Here is a 14,859-nt window from a genome sequence, read left to right on the forward strand (position 1 = left end):
ATCCTTGGAACCTGATTCCAGGAGTTGGCCTACCAGGCCAGTTGCTCTCATTCCCTTCTCAGAGTCTGCCTTGAGGGGCTGCTGGTTCCTCCTTTCCACCTCCTGCACTAATGCCTCCAGCACCAGATACAAAAACCTGGGAGCTCCCTCTCTTGCCTCATGCTCTACTTTCTTTACTTCTCCTTGTAGTCGATTTCTCTACAGGTTATCAAAAACAGCTTCTGTATAATGAGTGCAACTCCCCTTTAAGTGAGGTGCCTTTAACACGTGCAGGCGACCTGAAACTGGTACAAGCCATGCACCCGCTTGGCTCCTTGTTGGGTGTGCAGCCAGTCAGCAGCATTTTTGATGCTGGCCTGCACACTGAAACCATTGAAATGAGGAGGCAGCACAAAGCTTGTGTGCTGTCTGCCTCAAAAGGACTGTGCGCGGAGTAATCACAAGTCATGACACCCGACCCTGAAAACTAGAGTAATTACATTTTTTCCCAGTGAGGATACTTACTCCTATTGGTTGAAGAGTCTCCCTGTTGCTGCTCAGCCCACAGATCCCCTGACAGGGTGCCACACTGGACTAGACGCCCAATTTAGTAGGAATTTCTGCTGATAGGCTTATGAAGAGTTTCTGGGAAACTATGCAAGGTCCTTCACCACTCAGCAAAATCTGGGCCAATGTGCTTGACATGGTCATAAACCGCCTTTTCTTTGAAAAAAATCTTTGTTACTTTAAAGAGCATGTTAAAGACAGAGGTGATTGCCATTGCAGAGAGGCACAAAAGTCCCAGGAAATTATGGCATAACGTAAGTAATTGTGTAAGTCATTTGCCCTATAATTTCATGGGTCATTTGCACTGTAAAATGGGTCTATGATGTAGCTATGTGATTACCATGGCACAAGTCTCCAAGAATGTCTGGACCTTTATTTCAATTTCAGTAAAAACTAGGAATATTTAGATTTCTGAATTCAATGATCATCCAATTTTTTTATTGTGCTGATGACTGAAAGGAATTGCGAATCTGCTTACATCACCTCAGTTGGACTGCATTAAGAAGAAAGGCTAGAGTATTTTTTATTTTCATATCCAGGATGACTGTGATTGTAAACCCTGTAAAACAATGCAGTGGGACTGGCTTGTTGGGCTATTGGATTGCACCAAGTATTTTCAGTTGTTAGAACTGAATCTTGTGGCGTGGACAGAAAATGTCCTCCCTAAGATGCAACATCTTTGGTATCTCATTTGTGCAGATAGAGAATTGTTGCATGTCCAAAGACTGACTGTAATCCCACTTTGATTGTAAGTGGAACCTTTAAATATTTCTCTGCAATTGGGATTCCTACCCACCGCCAGATAGATAAAAACAAAAAACTGTGGATGCTGGAAATCCAAAACAAAAACAGAATTACCTGGAAAAGCTCAGCAGGTCTGGCAGCATCGGCGGAGAAGAAAAGAGTTGACGTTTCGAGTCCTCATGACCCTTCCACAGAACTGAGTGAATTTTAGTGTTATTCAATGGAGAGTCTTCCATTAATCAATTTCAGTTTGTTTTTGGTCTGTTAGATACAGATTAAACTCATCATCATGTTCAAGGTTTTGCAATTTAAACCACTGCAAAAATCTACATCTGTAGAGTTTCTATTTGCCTTATCTAGAGTGCACACTCTCCCTGTAGGGATATACACTATTTAGCTAATCACTGAAGACTGTTGCAGGTCGACAAAAGCAAAAGCTTGTGGTGCTATCTGTAACTCAGTAGGAAGAATCCTAGCACACCCCTCCCACCACCCCCATCCACCTTCCCCTAACGATGAGCTAGGGTGGCTGATCAGTGATTAAAGTGCCCTGATATACTGTCGACCTGACTAGTTCAGGTGTTAGATTAGATGCCTGCCCTGAAGGATCAGTTTAGTTTCATCCTCCTCAACATCCATGGAGTTAAATCCCAATTTAACCAGAATGTCAACTTCTGCTAACTACAGGTGCTGATCCAGCCAATGGGTCAGTGTTACCTGGCCACCTAATGTCCTGAGTAACATTCCTTAGATTCCATAACAGAAGCAACCATCTCCCTTGACATCCTAGGAAGCTAAGGGAAAAACCTGATCTTAGAAGCCCAGGAAAAATAACTATAGAAGGAAGCACTATTCACGAAATGATGATAAAACTAGCAGGACCTGTATTTATTATACTGTTAGATATAAACAATTGTGTTGCTTAGAAGCAGTCAGTTATTTAATTTGTAATAAAAGAAAATAATGGATCCTAGTTATGTACAAATGCAATTGACACAATCAAAAAGCAGACCATTTTGCCTCTAAAAAATATATTGGACTGATATAGCTCAAAATCGTAGTTATTTATACTTAACGAATGCACAGATCAAGTAAATCAGTTCTGTTAATCAACAAATAGCAAAATGTAAAGCTTTCTCCAAAACACGGTAAATGTTCAGCTGTAGGTTTAAGTTTACAAAACATCTGAACATCACCATCACAGCTAAAGACTAACCATTGAGGTGATGATTTTTTTTTGAAACAAACAGATGGATTTTTAGCCTTAAGCCCCAGATTGAAAATGGAGCCCTGTGCTTCACAACTGTTTCCCAAAGTGTTAATAGGCCTTTATTGCTGTTTTGGCATTGACATTTCTGTATTTGAAATGAACAGTTCAGAGTTTATCTTTCACAGGCTAGGCCAAGACACTAGCTCGCAGGGATAGCTCAGACAAACTGAGCTCACAGCACCAACATTGGAGACAGCAAAATTTTCATTATAAATACTCCCCTATTCACATTGCTAGTTAAACCTTCTGAAATACGACTGGAATTTGGGCGACCCTTTAGGACCCTGGTTTTATGAATGCAATAACTTAAAATGCCAAAGGTATTTGCAAGAAAATGCTTTACACCTTAGAATAAAAAAGTTTATGGCATGGGGAAAGGCCCTTGGCCCATCGTGTCTGCGTCAGCCGATAAACAAGCCACCCAGCCTAATCCCACTTTCCAGCATTTGGCCTGTAGCTCTGCAGGTTACCAATGGTGGAGCAATAAAATAAGCAAGATGCAAAATTGGAGGGTTGAAGTGCATATCCAGACACCTCTTAAATAAGTTCAAGGTTTCTGCCTCTACTACCCTTTCAGGCAGTGAGTTCCAGACCCCCACAACCCTCTGAGTGAAAAATCTTTCCTCATCTCCCCTTAATCTTTCTACCAATCACTTTAAATCTATGCCCCCTAGTCACTGGCCTCCCTGCTAAAGTAAATAGGCCCTTCCCATCCACTTTATCTAGGCTCCTCACAATTTTGTACATTCAATTAAATCTCCCCTCAGCCTTCTCTGTTCCAAGGAGAACAACCTATGAAATGTTTCCTCATGGCTGCATTTTTCCAGTCCTGGCAACATCCTCAGTGATCTCCTCTGTACCCTTTCTAATGCAAACTTGACTGACTCAATCCTATGATTTATCACCTGATCACAATACCCATGATTTTTGCTTACAATATATAAAGCATATAAATTATGAAAATATCAGTGATCAATTTGCTCACTATGAGGCTGGTAACCTGATCTTTGGCCCCCATAGGACTGCTGCACACCATATACGGCCATCCCAGTTTTCAAGGCACTGAGGCTTATGTAGCATCTCAGCTCATGATACATGGTAATGCAACTCTAAACTGCCCATGACACTGAAATTGTGCACCAAGCTTATGTTAGGCTTGTTAACCTAAATGTTAGCATACCTGTTAAGTTATTTAGGGACCATCCAAGCAGTTTTCCACACACAGAATAGTCATGTGACATGGATGCTATATACTTCCCATATATGGGGTCTGTTAGCTTTAACAAAATAACAACTTATTTATATAGTGCCTTTAACACAATAACAACAACTTATTTATTCAGCGCCTTTAAGGTAGCTAAATATCTCAAAGAGCTTCATAGAAATATTATCAGCAAATTTAATAGCAAGCCCCATGAGAGATTGGGGCAGAAGACAGGAAGCTTGGTCAAAGAGATAGGCTCAAGGTGCAGCTTAAATGAGGAAAGTGAGGTAGAGAGGTGAAGAGATTTAGGGAGGGATTCCCAGAATGTTGGGCCCAAGCAACTGAAGATAGGGCCACCAAAGGTGGAGCAATTAAGTAAGGAAGATGCAGAATTGCAGGGTTGTCAGGCAGGAAGAGATTTCAGAGTTAGGGAAAGGTGGGACAGTGGATGGATTTGAAAGTAAAGATGAAAATGTTAAAATTGAACTGTTGCTTAACTGGGAACCGAAGTAGGTCAGTGAGCACATACGGATGAGTGAAAGGGACTGAGTGTGAGATAGCGTACAGGGTGCAGTGTTTTGGATGTTGACAGAGGATGAAAGGAAGGATTCTGGCCTGGAATATGTTGGAGTAGTCTAGAACGAACAAAGGCATGGCTGATTTCAGCAGCAGATCAGGAGTTACCTGCTGTGTTTATTTGCAGATCATTCTGTAACTTATTACTTGTTTTACACACCACTTCTGCAATTTACATACTAGGACGTATATGTCTATCTATTGTCTTAACTTTGTTCTACAAACCCCAGCTAGAAGATCCCATGTGTATTGATGTGGTCCATCTCGCATACTCCTCGACAGGATATAAGAAAAAGCTTGTTTGAAAAGGATTTCTGTTTGCATTTATTTCTCTTGTTCTCACTCAGTCTCTATTGTGGACTTTTATATCTTTTATATGCCGCTATGGTCATTGCTGCTGTGAACTTCTCTTGTTTCTTCTAAGCTGTAAATGTTCTCTCCATCCTCCCTGAATATGCATTGTGCTCAAATTGAGAGTCTTCACACACTGTCCGCTAAGCACTTCAACAAGTTCATCTTTTTTCCTATAATTCCTGTTGAATCGCGAGGCTAATTCACACTTCCCGCTTTATCTTATTTCCACCCCCCACCCCTCACCCCCACAACTGATACTAGCTGGTGTCCTGCTCTGTCTGACCTTATGAAACAAGCTTCACATATCCAATAGAAAACCTCCACTCAAAGATTTTCTCAAGATCCCTTGGGCACCACGCTGCAACAATCAAATTAAATGAGGACTGTGAAATATTCTTTAAATTCTGATTCACCCCTCTTGGGTTCTGCCTTTTTTGTTTAAATAGTGGAATAAAGGCATAATGGTTTGTGAGCTTCAAAAAATATTCTAAAGAGCAGTCTTAAAGGCCTCCTATTAAAATACTGCAGAGGAAACTAAATGGATTTCTCAAGATCTAATATAGAAACTAAATGGGTGCAGCTAAGGATAATAATTCAGTTTCTGAAGGTAACCAGTTTGATGATATGGCTGTGCAACGAATAATAGAGGCAGGAAATGGTGTGTTGGTAATCCAATAAAAACGTGCTGTCTGCTGGAGCTTTCACGAGTGATACCAAGGAGGAGGGGATGACTTAATTTTATCTTCCATATTCTCTTTAAAGTAACCTTTGCCTAAATGATTTTTAAACTTCTGAGACTAAATGGTATATATTTTGTGATGCAGATTATAACCAAAAGTATATTTTTCACCTTTTGTTGGTGAGACAGCCGACTGCCATGTAGTTTTATATACATTTATAGCGGTTCCTATTAGATTTATGCGCACAAGTTCTGTAACACTAACATCACATGGCTAGCCATTTCAGTGCTTATTTCCAGAGATATCTAACTAGTAATGTCCCCCTGTTAATTAAATCTGGAAACTTTGATACTGAAGATTTCTGGTTATGAATATTTGATGGATTATCTGTTTACGTTTGATGGGTGAAAGACACGAGGTAACATTTGTATGGGAATGCTAAGACAATTATCTACTGCTTGTGATGATTGCACTCTATTTTGTGTGCATTTATCTTCTTAAAAGCTTCATAAAATTGAAAAAGCATGTGTATAGTTTCTTGTATTTAATAACAGACAGTGCAAAATGCTGAATCTGAAGACTGCTATTTATGGTTTGAGTAATGAAAGATATGAGATTGTTTCTTTGGGTTCAGAGGATTAGTGAGAGGTTTATGTTAGGGTAGCGATTTATGAACTGATTGACTTAGTGTCATGTAGGGACCTCCGAGCACGGCCACAATGAATACTAATAGAACATCAACATTAACAACTTTGTGAGAAACAATGTGATAAACTTTTATCAAATTATTTTTGAGGACTGAAGACATATGATAAGGTGCCACATATGAAACATGTTTACAAAATGAAGGTACATGATAGAGGGGTGCTTAAGGGAAAGAAAGCATACAGAACGGGTAATGGTATGCTTTTCTAAGAGCTAGGATGTGGGCCAAGCTGTGCCTGATTTTTATATAGAAGACTTGGTACTTAGACACAAGAGGAAACATACTGAAGCTTGCTGATTATACTAAATTTGGAGGCATTGCAAACTGAGGAGTTATGCAGGAAGATTGAAATGAGAACTGTGGTAATCTGATGTGTAATATACCTTTAAGTAGAATGTTATAATAGAAGATCACATGATCTTATTATCCAATGACAGAGTAGTGCAGGCTTTCTTGGAAGTCTGTAGTCAGTGGTTAGTAGTCTAGAGTAACAGTCTGTAATGTAGAGACAGGGTTTTAGTTGTAAGTACACAAGTGTAGCTGCTGAGTTCCTTTGTAAAAAATAGAATGTATTCTACATACGAACTGTCTACTGATCTGGTATCTCTATGGTACCAACTCAGTCATCCCGAAACAAGCGTGCAACCCGGATGCATTAGTCCAACAAAACTAGTGACCAAGGATCTAACAAACTGGCAATGAGGTGAAAAAAGCAAGAAAACGCAAGGAAGGTTGAAAAAAAAGCGAGGAAAGAAATTAATTGAACCTAAGTTGGGCAGTACCTCGCACAGTAATTGTAAGTAGAATTTCCATCCTAATCGAGAAGCAGCCCCGTTGAAGTATGTTGCAGTTGGAAGAGTTGTTCCTTTTGACCCAACGATGGATAATTGTTCTCATTATGTTGAACGCCTCACATTCTTTTTCCAAGCTAATGACATTGCAGGGGAGGAGAAGAGGAGCGCAATCTTCTTATCCATGTGTGGGAGTAAGACTTATGGGTGGATTGATCAAAGTTTAATGGCACCCAGTGCCCCAGATTCAAAAAGGTTTGATGATTTAGTGAACCTTTAGTGAAGAATCATTACCAGCCCAAGCCCTCGGTAACGATGCAACAGTTCAAATTTAACTCAAGAAATCGAGCCCCAGTGGAGACAGGTGCTTGCTATGTGGCAAGTCTGAAACAGTTAACAGAATATTGCGAGTTTGGTACTTCTATACATGAATTGCTTAGAGATCATTTGGTGTGCAGTATAAATAAAGGTTTGATTCAGAAGAGATTACTGTCTGAAACAAATTTGGATTTTCAGAAGGTGCAGGAAATAGTACTGGCTATGGAAGGCGCAGTGAGGAACTCGAAAACCATACAGGGAGCGCAAAATGGCACCATCCCCCACGTTGGGCAATAAGCCCCAGCCAAAATGGGCATGAAAATGTACAGCTCTGATGAGAAGCAGGAAGCAGCCACAGCTTACAGACAAATAAAAAGAAATGACTTAGCAGCAAAAACATGGAATAATGGTAACAGAGGTGGAAGCAAACAACCTTGTAATGAATCGAAGCTTTAAAAAATCGAATGTTTTTACTGTCATTGATACAGATACCTCATGAGACATTGCAAGGATAGAATCAGACAGACTTTCAATCAAAAGAAAAAACCCCATGAGATTCATAACATAGAAGAAGAACCTGAAGTAAGAGAGTCTGATATTTATTCATTATATAACTTAAAGGTAAAAAGAACAGGACCAATCTAAGTAACTTTAAGGGTGAATAATAGGCCTTTCAGAATGGAGGTGGATACAGGAGATTCCTCTCCAGTGATAGGTGAGCATACCTTTAAATACCTGAATCATGGGGAATGTAAATTAAATTTGGAAGAAATGGATGCCAAAATCAAAGGCATAAGCAGGGTTACTGTACAGTACGGAAATCTATTAGTGAAATCAGCCTTGATGATGATAGCAGGTGAGGAGCCAAATCTCCTTGGATGAAACTTGCTGAAAGAAAGTAAATTGGGTTGGACTGAGACCTTCCAACTGAGAGCTACTGGGTTACCTGAGCTTCTACAAAAATACACCTCAGTTTTTCAAGATGAACTCAGGATGATCAAAGGGCTGCAAGCAAAAATTCATGTTGATCTAGGCTTTTCCTTCTGATTTATGAAGGCAAGACCAGTACTTTATGCAATACAGGAAAAGGTAGATGCTGAATTGGATAGTTTAGAGAGACTGGGAGTGATAGGACCTGTGCAGTTCTCAGAATGGGTAGCACCAATAGTACCCATACTTAAGCCTGACCAAAGCGTTCGAATTTGTGGCGACTACAAATTGATTGTTAATAAAGCAGCTAAGTTGGACAGACAGCACATCCAAAAATTGAAGACTTGTATGATAAGCTGGCAGGTGGAACCGTCTACACAAAGCTTGATTTGAACCATGCTTACCAACAAATGGAGTTAGAGAAGATCTCCCAAAGTTTGTCACAATTAATGCACACAAAGGATTGTACCAATTTACCCATTTGTCTTTTGGTGCCATATTCCAAGGACAATGAAAATTTACTGCAGGGATTGCCTCATGTTGTAGTTTATTTAGACAATGTTCTGGTGACAGGACTCACTGAAAAGGACGATTTGGCAAACTTGGAAGATGTTTTGAAGTGTTTTTCACAGGTGGGAGTGCAATTAAAAAAAAGAAAAGTGCATGTTCCAAGCAAAAGAGAGAGTCTATTTAGGTCACAGGGTAGATGTACAGATTCTCCACCCGGTTGAAGAAAATGTGAGAGTCATCAGAGAGGAACCAGCACCAAGGAATACCTCTGAGCTCAATTCATTTTTGGGGATAATCAATTACTATTGATGCTTTTTGCTTAGTTTGTCGACAGAACTGGCACCCCTGTCTTACCTACTCAAGAAAAACCAACCTTGGTCTTGGCAAACACCACAGAAAGAAGCTTTCACAAAAGTGAAACAGCTGTTGCATTCATCCACCCGATTAATACATTTTGACCAAAGAAAAGAGTTAGTTCTGACATGTGATGCATCTCCTTATTGAGTGGGAGTAGTGCTCTACATCGAATGGACAATGGCTCAGAATGACCTATTGGATATGTGTCAAGAATGCTCAACACAGTGGAAAAGGCATACCCAGAAAAAAAGGACTGTCAATCATCTTTGGTGTCAAGAAATTTCACCAGTATGTACGCGGTCATCATTTTACTATTGTTTTGGACCATAAGCCTTTGCTAGGATTGTTCAGCGAGGACAAGGCTATAGCACCCATAGCCTCAGCAAGAATACAGAGATGGGCGTTGATTTTGGCAGCACATGAGTATACTTTCATCCACAGATCTGGAAATCAGATTGCAAATGCTGATGCGAAAGAAAACGATGAGAATGTTCCAGTTCCTCAAGAACTCGTTTTATTATTGAACTCCTTAGATTCATCACTGGTATGTGCTAGACAGATCACAGACTGGACAAGCTGAGACCCAGTCTTATCCAAAGTACAAGAACAAGTTCTTCACGGTTGGTCACAAGAACAGGAATCTGATGAAATGAAGCCGTATTTTCACAGAAGATATGAGATAACCAGCCAGGATGTTATCTTATTATGCGGAGCTAGAGTGATTGTTCCTCCAAAAGGACGAAAGCCATTGCTAACTGAACTACATAGTGCACATCCAGGTATTTGCCAAATGGCGGCCATAGCATGCAGCTGTCTGTGGTGGCCTGGAATGGATGGAGAAATAGAGAGCTTAGTGAGAAGTTGTATGCGGGGTCAGCAAATGCAAAAGTTACCTCCAATAGCTCCGTTACACCTGTGGGAGTGACCAGGAAGGCCATGGGTGCGATTGCATATTGACTATGTGGGACCTTTTATGGGAACAATGCTTCTCCTTATTGTTGATTCCCACTCAAAATGGTTGGGTGCATATGAGGTAAAGTCACCAACATCATCTGTTACAATTGACAAGCTGCAACAAAGTTTTGCCATCAACGGACGACCAGAAGTGGGTAGTATCAGACAATGGCGCTGTTTCAACAGTTTATCAACCTCCATGGTATTACTCATATAAAAACTTCACCATACCACCCTTCTTCAAATGGACTGGCAAAGTGAGCAGTTCAAACATTCAAAAATGGTACGAAGAAATTAAATGGAGACTCCATAGCGACCAAGTTAGCACATTTTCTTTTCCATTATAGGACCACCCTCACATAACAACAGGTGTTACACCTGCGGAATTGTTGATGAATCACCGTCTCAGGATGAGATTGAGCTTAGTAATGCTAATTTAGGGGGAAGGTGGAAAGGAGTCAGGGAAGTCAGAAAATTGTACATGATTGGCATAGTCGTGACAGAAAGTTTACCGTAGGAGCGACGGTATATGTGAAAAATTTTGGTGAAGGATCTAAATGGTTATTAGGTGAAGTAAGTGAAGTCACTGGACCTCTTTCTTACCATGTGAAAGTAGAAGACTGAATCATATGGAGACATATAGATCATATAAGGCGGAGAGAAACAAAGTATCAGGAAATGATTCCTCCAGTGTTCACGATGCATCAGCATCTCCTGTTGAAATAACTCAGCTGAGTACAGATGTGTTTGAAGCATCGGCTGTACCTGCAAAAGTTGAGGAAACAGATTTGCAGGTGCCCACCAAAGAACCTGATGATTGGACAACACCAGAAAAGCAGATTCCTGCCAAAAGATTTGAAGCTGTAAAGCTGAGACGTTCTACATGCATAAGGAAACCACCAGAAAGACTGCATTTGTAAATTACTTATCTGTGCAAATAATTTGATGTTTTGAGAAAAATTGTAATTGTAACTGTAAAATGTGTTTCTGAAGAAGAATGTTATAATGGAAGATCACATGATCTTATTATCTAATGACACAGTAGTGCAGGCTACCTGAGTAGTCTGTACTCTGTAGTCAGTAGTCTAGAGTCTGTAATGTGGAGACAGGTTTTAGTTGTAAGTACACAAGTGTAGCTGCCGGGTTCCTTTGTAAATAAATAAAATGTGTTTTACATAAGAAATGTCTACTGATCTGCTAACTCTATGGTACCAACTCGATCATCCCAAAACAAGTGTGCAATAGGATCCAATAGCCCAACTAAACTAGTGACCAAGGATCCAACAAGAATAGGTGGCTTACAGGAGTGATGGATGCTGGATACAGTTCAATGCAGAAAAATGTGGAGTGCTTTATTTTCAAAAGAGCGAAAAGGAGCATAGGCTGAATGACAAGATGCGTATGAGAGAGATTGATATCTTTAAAGGGAGGAGTTCAGACTTTAAAAAGGCAAATGGAGTTCCAAGTTTCATGTATAAGGGAATTGAATGTAAAAGGAAGGAGGTGATTATAGTATAGCCAATGTCATGCACAATTGGAGTATCACCAAGGACCATAGTCTGTCAGGGCCTTCAGTTCAATAGGGCCCATAGTTCACTAAAGCTTTAAATTGTAGGAGAGAAGAACAGGAATGTCATGAAGTAGTACTCTATTGACATGAGCTTGAGCTTTAATGTACATAAATTGTAGGAAGATGACTGAGTGAGCTAATTCATTGCATCGATTTGGGCTCCTGGGAGAAATATGCTTTACAAGTTGTTAGAGGTTTAAGACTATCATATATCAACTATTGATGCGTGTGAGACAGTCATTTTCAGTAGTGCATTTTCTTCATCCACAATTAGTCATTTAATTAATAAATCACTTAGCACTTATCTGACCTCCAAATTGATTCGTCATCTTTTTCAAACAGCTGCCAGGGAGAACAATATTGGCCATACTTGGGTAAGTAAGGACAAACTCTTTGTTTTTAACTGTTTTAATGTAGAAATCAGGTATATTCTCCCCCTTTTTTGATCAAATTAAAATGCATTTTTAAATGCAAGTAGTATTAAAGACTCAACCTTCAAAAGTATCTTTGTTCTAATCCAACTACAGGTACACTGCATTCCCTAACTCAGTTCAGCAAGATTGCATAGTACTGTACTTAAGGACCCTTAGAAGAGAAAGTAAGAGTCATCTGCTGCTACAATTTACCCTGTAATCTGTAGGTACAGACCATTTCTAAAACAAATTTAAAATAACAATGAAAATCTTATTAATCTACTCGTAAATTAAATTAGCCAATGGGCAGGAAGAGGTACAGTCATGTGCTCATGTGAAAATTTGAGTTTTTTTTTGGTTCATTCATGTGGTCCCAGCATTATTGCCCATGCCTAATTGTCCTTGAGAAGGTGATGATGAGCCAGCCATAGCAGTCCATGTTATTAATGCATTCCTACAGTGCTGTTAGAAAGGAAGCTCTGGACTTTGACCCAGAGACATGAAGGTATCTCAGTATATTTCCAAATCATTATGGTGTGTAACTTGGAGGGGAACTTCTGAGTGGTGGTGTTCCCATGAACCTGCTGCCCTTGTCATTCTTGGTGGTAAAGGTTGGAGTTTGAAAGGTGCTAGCAAAGGAGGGAATTGCTTCAGTGCATCTTGGAGATGGTACATACTGCTGTCTCTGTGCACCGGTGGTGGAGGGAATGAACATTTTTGATAATGGGTGGGGTCTCTGCCTTGTAGATAGAGGACAGGCTTTAGGGAGTCAGGAGGTGAGTTACTCCCTGCAAAATTCCCAGCCTCTGACTTGCTCTTGTAGCCAAGGTATTTATGTGGCTAGTCCAGTAAGCCTCTGGTCCATTGTAACCTCCAGGAAGTCGATGGTGTTGGATTCAGTGATGGTAATGGCATTGAGTGTCAAGGGAGATGGTTAGATTCTCTCTTGTTGGAGATGGTCATTGCTTGGAACATGTGTGGTGTGAATGTTATTTGCCACTTATTACACAAGCCTGCTTCATTATCTGAGGCATTGAGAATGGTATTGAACATTATGCAATCATCCATGAACATCCCTACTTCTGTACTTATAGTGGTGGAAAGGTCATTGAAGAAGTAGATGAAGATGTTTGGGCCTAGGACACTATCCTGAGAAACTCCTGCAGTGATATCCTGGGGCTGAGATGATTGGCCTTCACTAACCATAACCATCTTCCTTTGTGCTAGGTATGACTGCACCTGTTGGAGAGTTTTCCCCAATTCCCATTGACTTCAAGTTTACTAGGACTCCTTGCTGCTGCACTCGGTCAAATGTTCCCTTGATATCAAGGGTTCTCGCTCCAAGTTTACCACTGCAATTCAACTTTTTTGTCCATATTTAGATCAAGGCTGTAATGAGATCTGGAACTAAATGATCCTCGTGGAACCTAAACTAAGAATCGGTGAGCAGGCTATTGTCGATGACTGATGGGGTAATAACTGGCAGGATTGGATTTGTCCTGATTCTCGTTGACAGGACTGGGCAATTTTCCACTCAATGGGTAGAGTACAATGACCAATAATATATGCAAACACCGTTTTATACTACTCTAACCTATCAATTCACACTTCCCATGTTCAATGAGATGTAAGGATTTTTAAAATGTCGAATTTCATTTCTTTTGTAGTTAGATATTAAACAATGTTATTATTCAAGTGTGATTAAATGTGTTCAAGAGAAGGAATTAACCCAAGAAGTAGCATTGTCATTAAGTAATTCTTGGTCAATGTGATCTATATAATCAACAATAATTTGGTATGTGCTGCTACAACACTTTTGCCATTAAATATGGTCTTTTATTTCTGTCATGCCTTTCGTTATGACTTCTTTTTTGTTTCTCCAGTACCTGGTTTTACTCACACACACACACACCCACACACACACACACACAGACTCACACAGACCAGATTGGTTGCTGCAATGCTATTGAAATCAACACTTTCAAATATTCCTACTTTCTGTCATTTATACAAACCATTGCAGTGAAATCTTTTTCAAGTGGTATCTTAATTGTGTCCATTTCATTGCATCAGGAGCTGACTAACAAATTAATACAAATTGGCAATTTATTAGGAGCTTACATACCTAGTCTCAATCATTCACTCCTATTTGTTGAAAATTTGTAACAGGTGCTGATGAACCTTTTTCTTAAAAAGAATAAAAGCTTATTTATTTAAATAAATTTATGATTTGTATCATTTTTTTCAGCATTGCGTCTTACTGAAGATCTCTTCCCAATTAATGGTTTAGGAAGGAATGAGGTGCACGAAACATTAAAATCGGTATTTCAGGTGATAAAGCTATTAAAAAAGTTAATAGAATATTTGGTTTCCTGGGGTTTTATATCTTGAATATAAAAATCAAGATGTGTTGTGAATTTATTTAAGACTTTTTTAAGTACACATTTGGAGTTTTGTTTGCTTTTGGACCCCACAATATAGAGAAAACGGCTGAGGTAATAGGTTATGCCATAGATTTACTAGAGTCCTGCCTGGTAAGAAGGGATGCAAATATGAAAATAGGCTTGGAAAAATTGAGGCTGTTTTCATTAGAACAGAGGCAATCACAGCATGATCTGATAGAGGTGCTTGAAACTATAAACAGCGCAGAATAAATACCAACAAACTGTTTCAGTAGCCTAGACTGAGGAGATGTAAGAATAAGAGTAAATGTAAGAGATTTAGGAAGAAGAGCAGGCACAATGTGAGGGTAGTGAGACACTAGTATAGGAACACAATGCATGTCCTTCAAGATGTTTTTGTCACCAATTTGAAAAATCTGGAATATGTTTAATTTACTTTGTTACTGTACATATTTTGAAATATTTGTATTTGCTGTAATGTAATGCCTATGAATGTGTGTCTCCCCTCTCCTAGTGGGCTTCCCTCGGACCCAA

The 14,859-nt window shown here is 39.6% G+C and overlaps 1 protein-coding gene across 7 annotated transcripts in view; it reads left to right on the forward strand.

Moving 5' to 3' along the window:
• LOC121290385 (transcription regulator protein BACH1-like) overlaps positions 1-14,228 on the forward strand; it is a 117,916-nt gene extending 103,688 nt beyond the window's left edge. For 2 of the 7 annotated variants that reach the window (XR_005945792.1, XM_041210798.1), the window contains one exon: positions 13,151-13,770. Coding sequence is in view for 6 of the 7 variants with exons in the window: in XM_041210798.1 (XP_041066732.1) it covers positions 13,151-13,156 (6 nt within the window). In the remaining variant the exon portion in view is untranslated. Of the gene's footprint in view, positions 1-7,387; positions 12,932-13,150; positions 13,771-14,171 lie in introns of those variants that run through there. The other 5 variants (XM_041210794.1, XM_041210795.1, XM_041210796.1 and 2 more) reach the window with 5 other exon arrangements.
• Positions 14,229-14,859: the final 631 nt, after the last annotated feature.

This window comes from Carcharodon carcharias, chromosome 18 (genome assembly GCF_017639515.1).
Source record: "Carcharodon carcharias isolate sCarCar2 chromosome 18, sCarCar2.pri, whole genome shotgun sequence".
NCBI lineage: Eukaryota > Metazoa > Chordata > Chondrichthyes > Lamniformes > Lamnidae > Carcharodon > Carcharodon carcharias.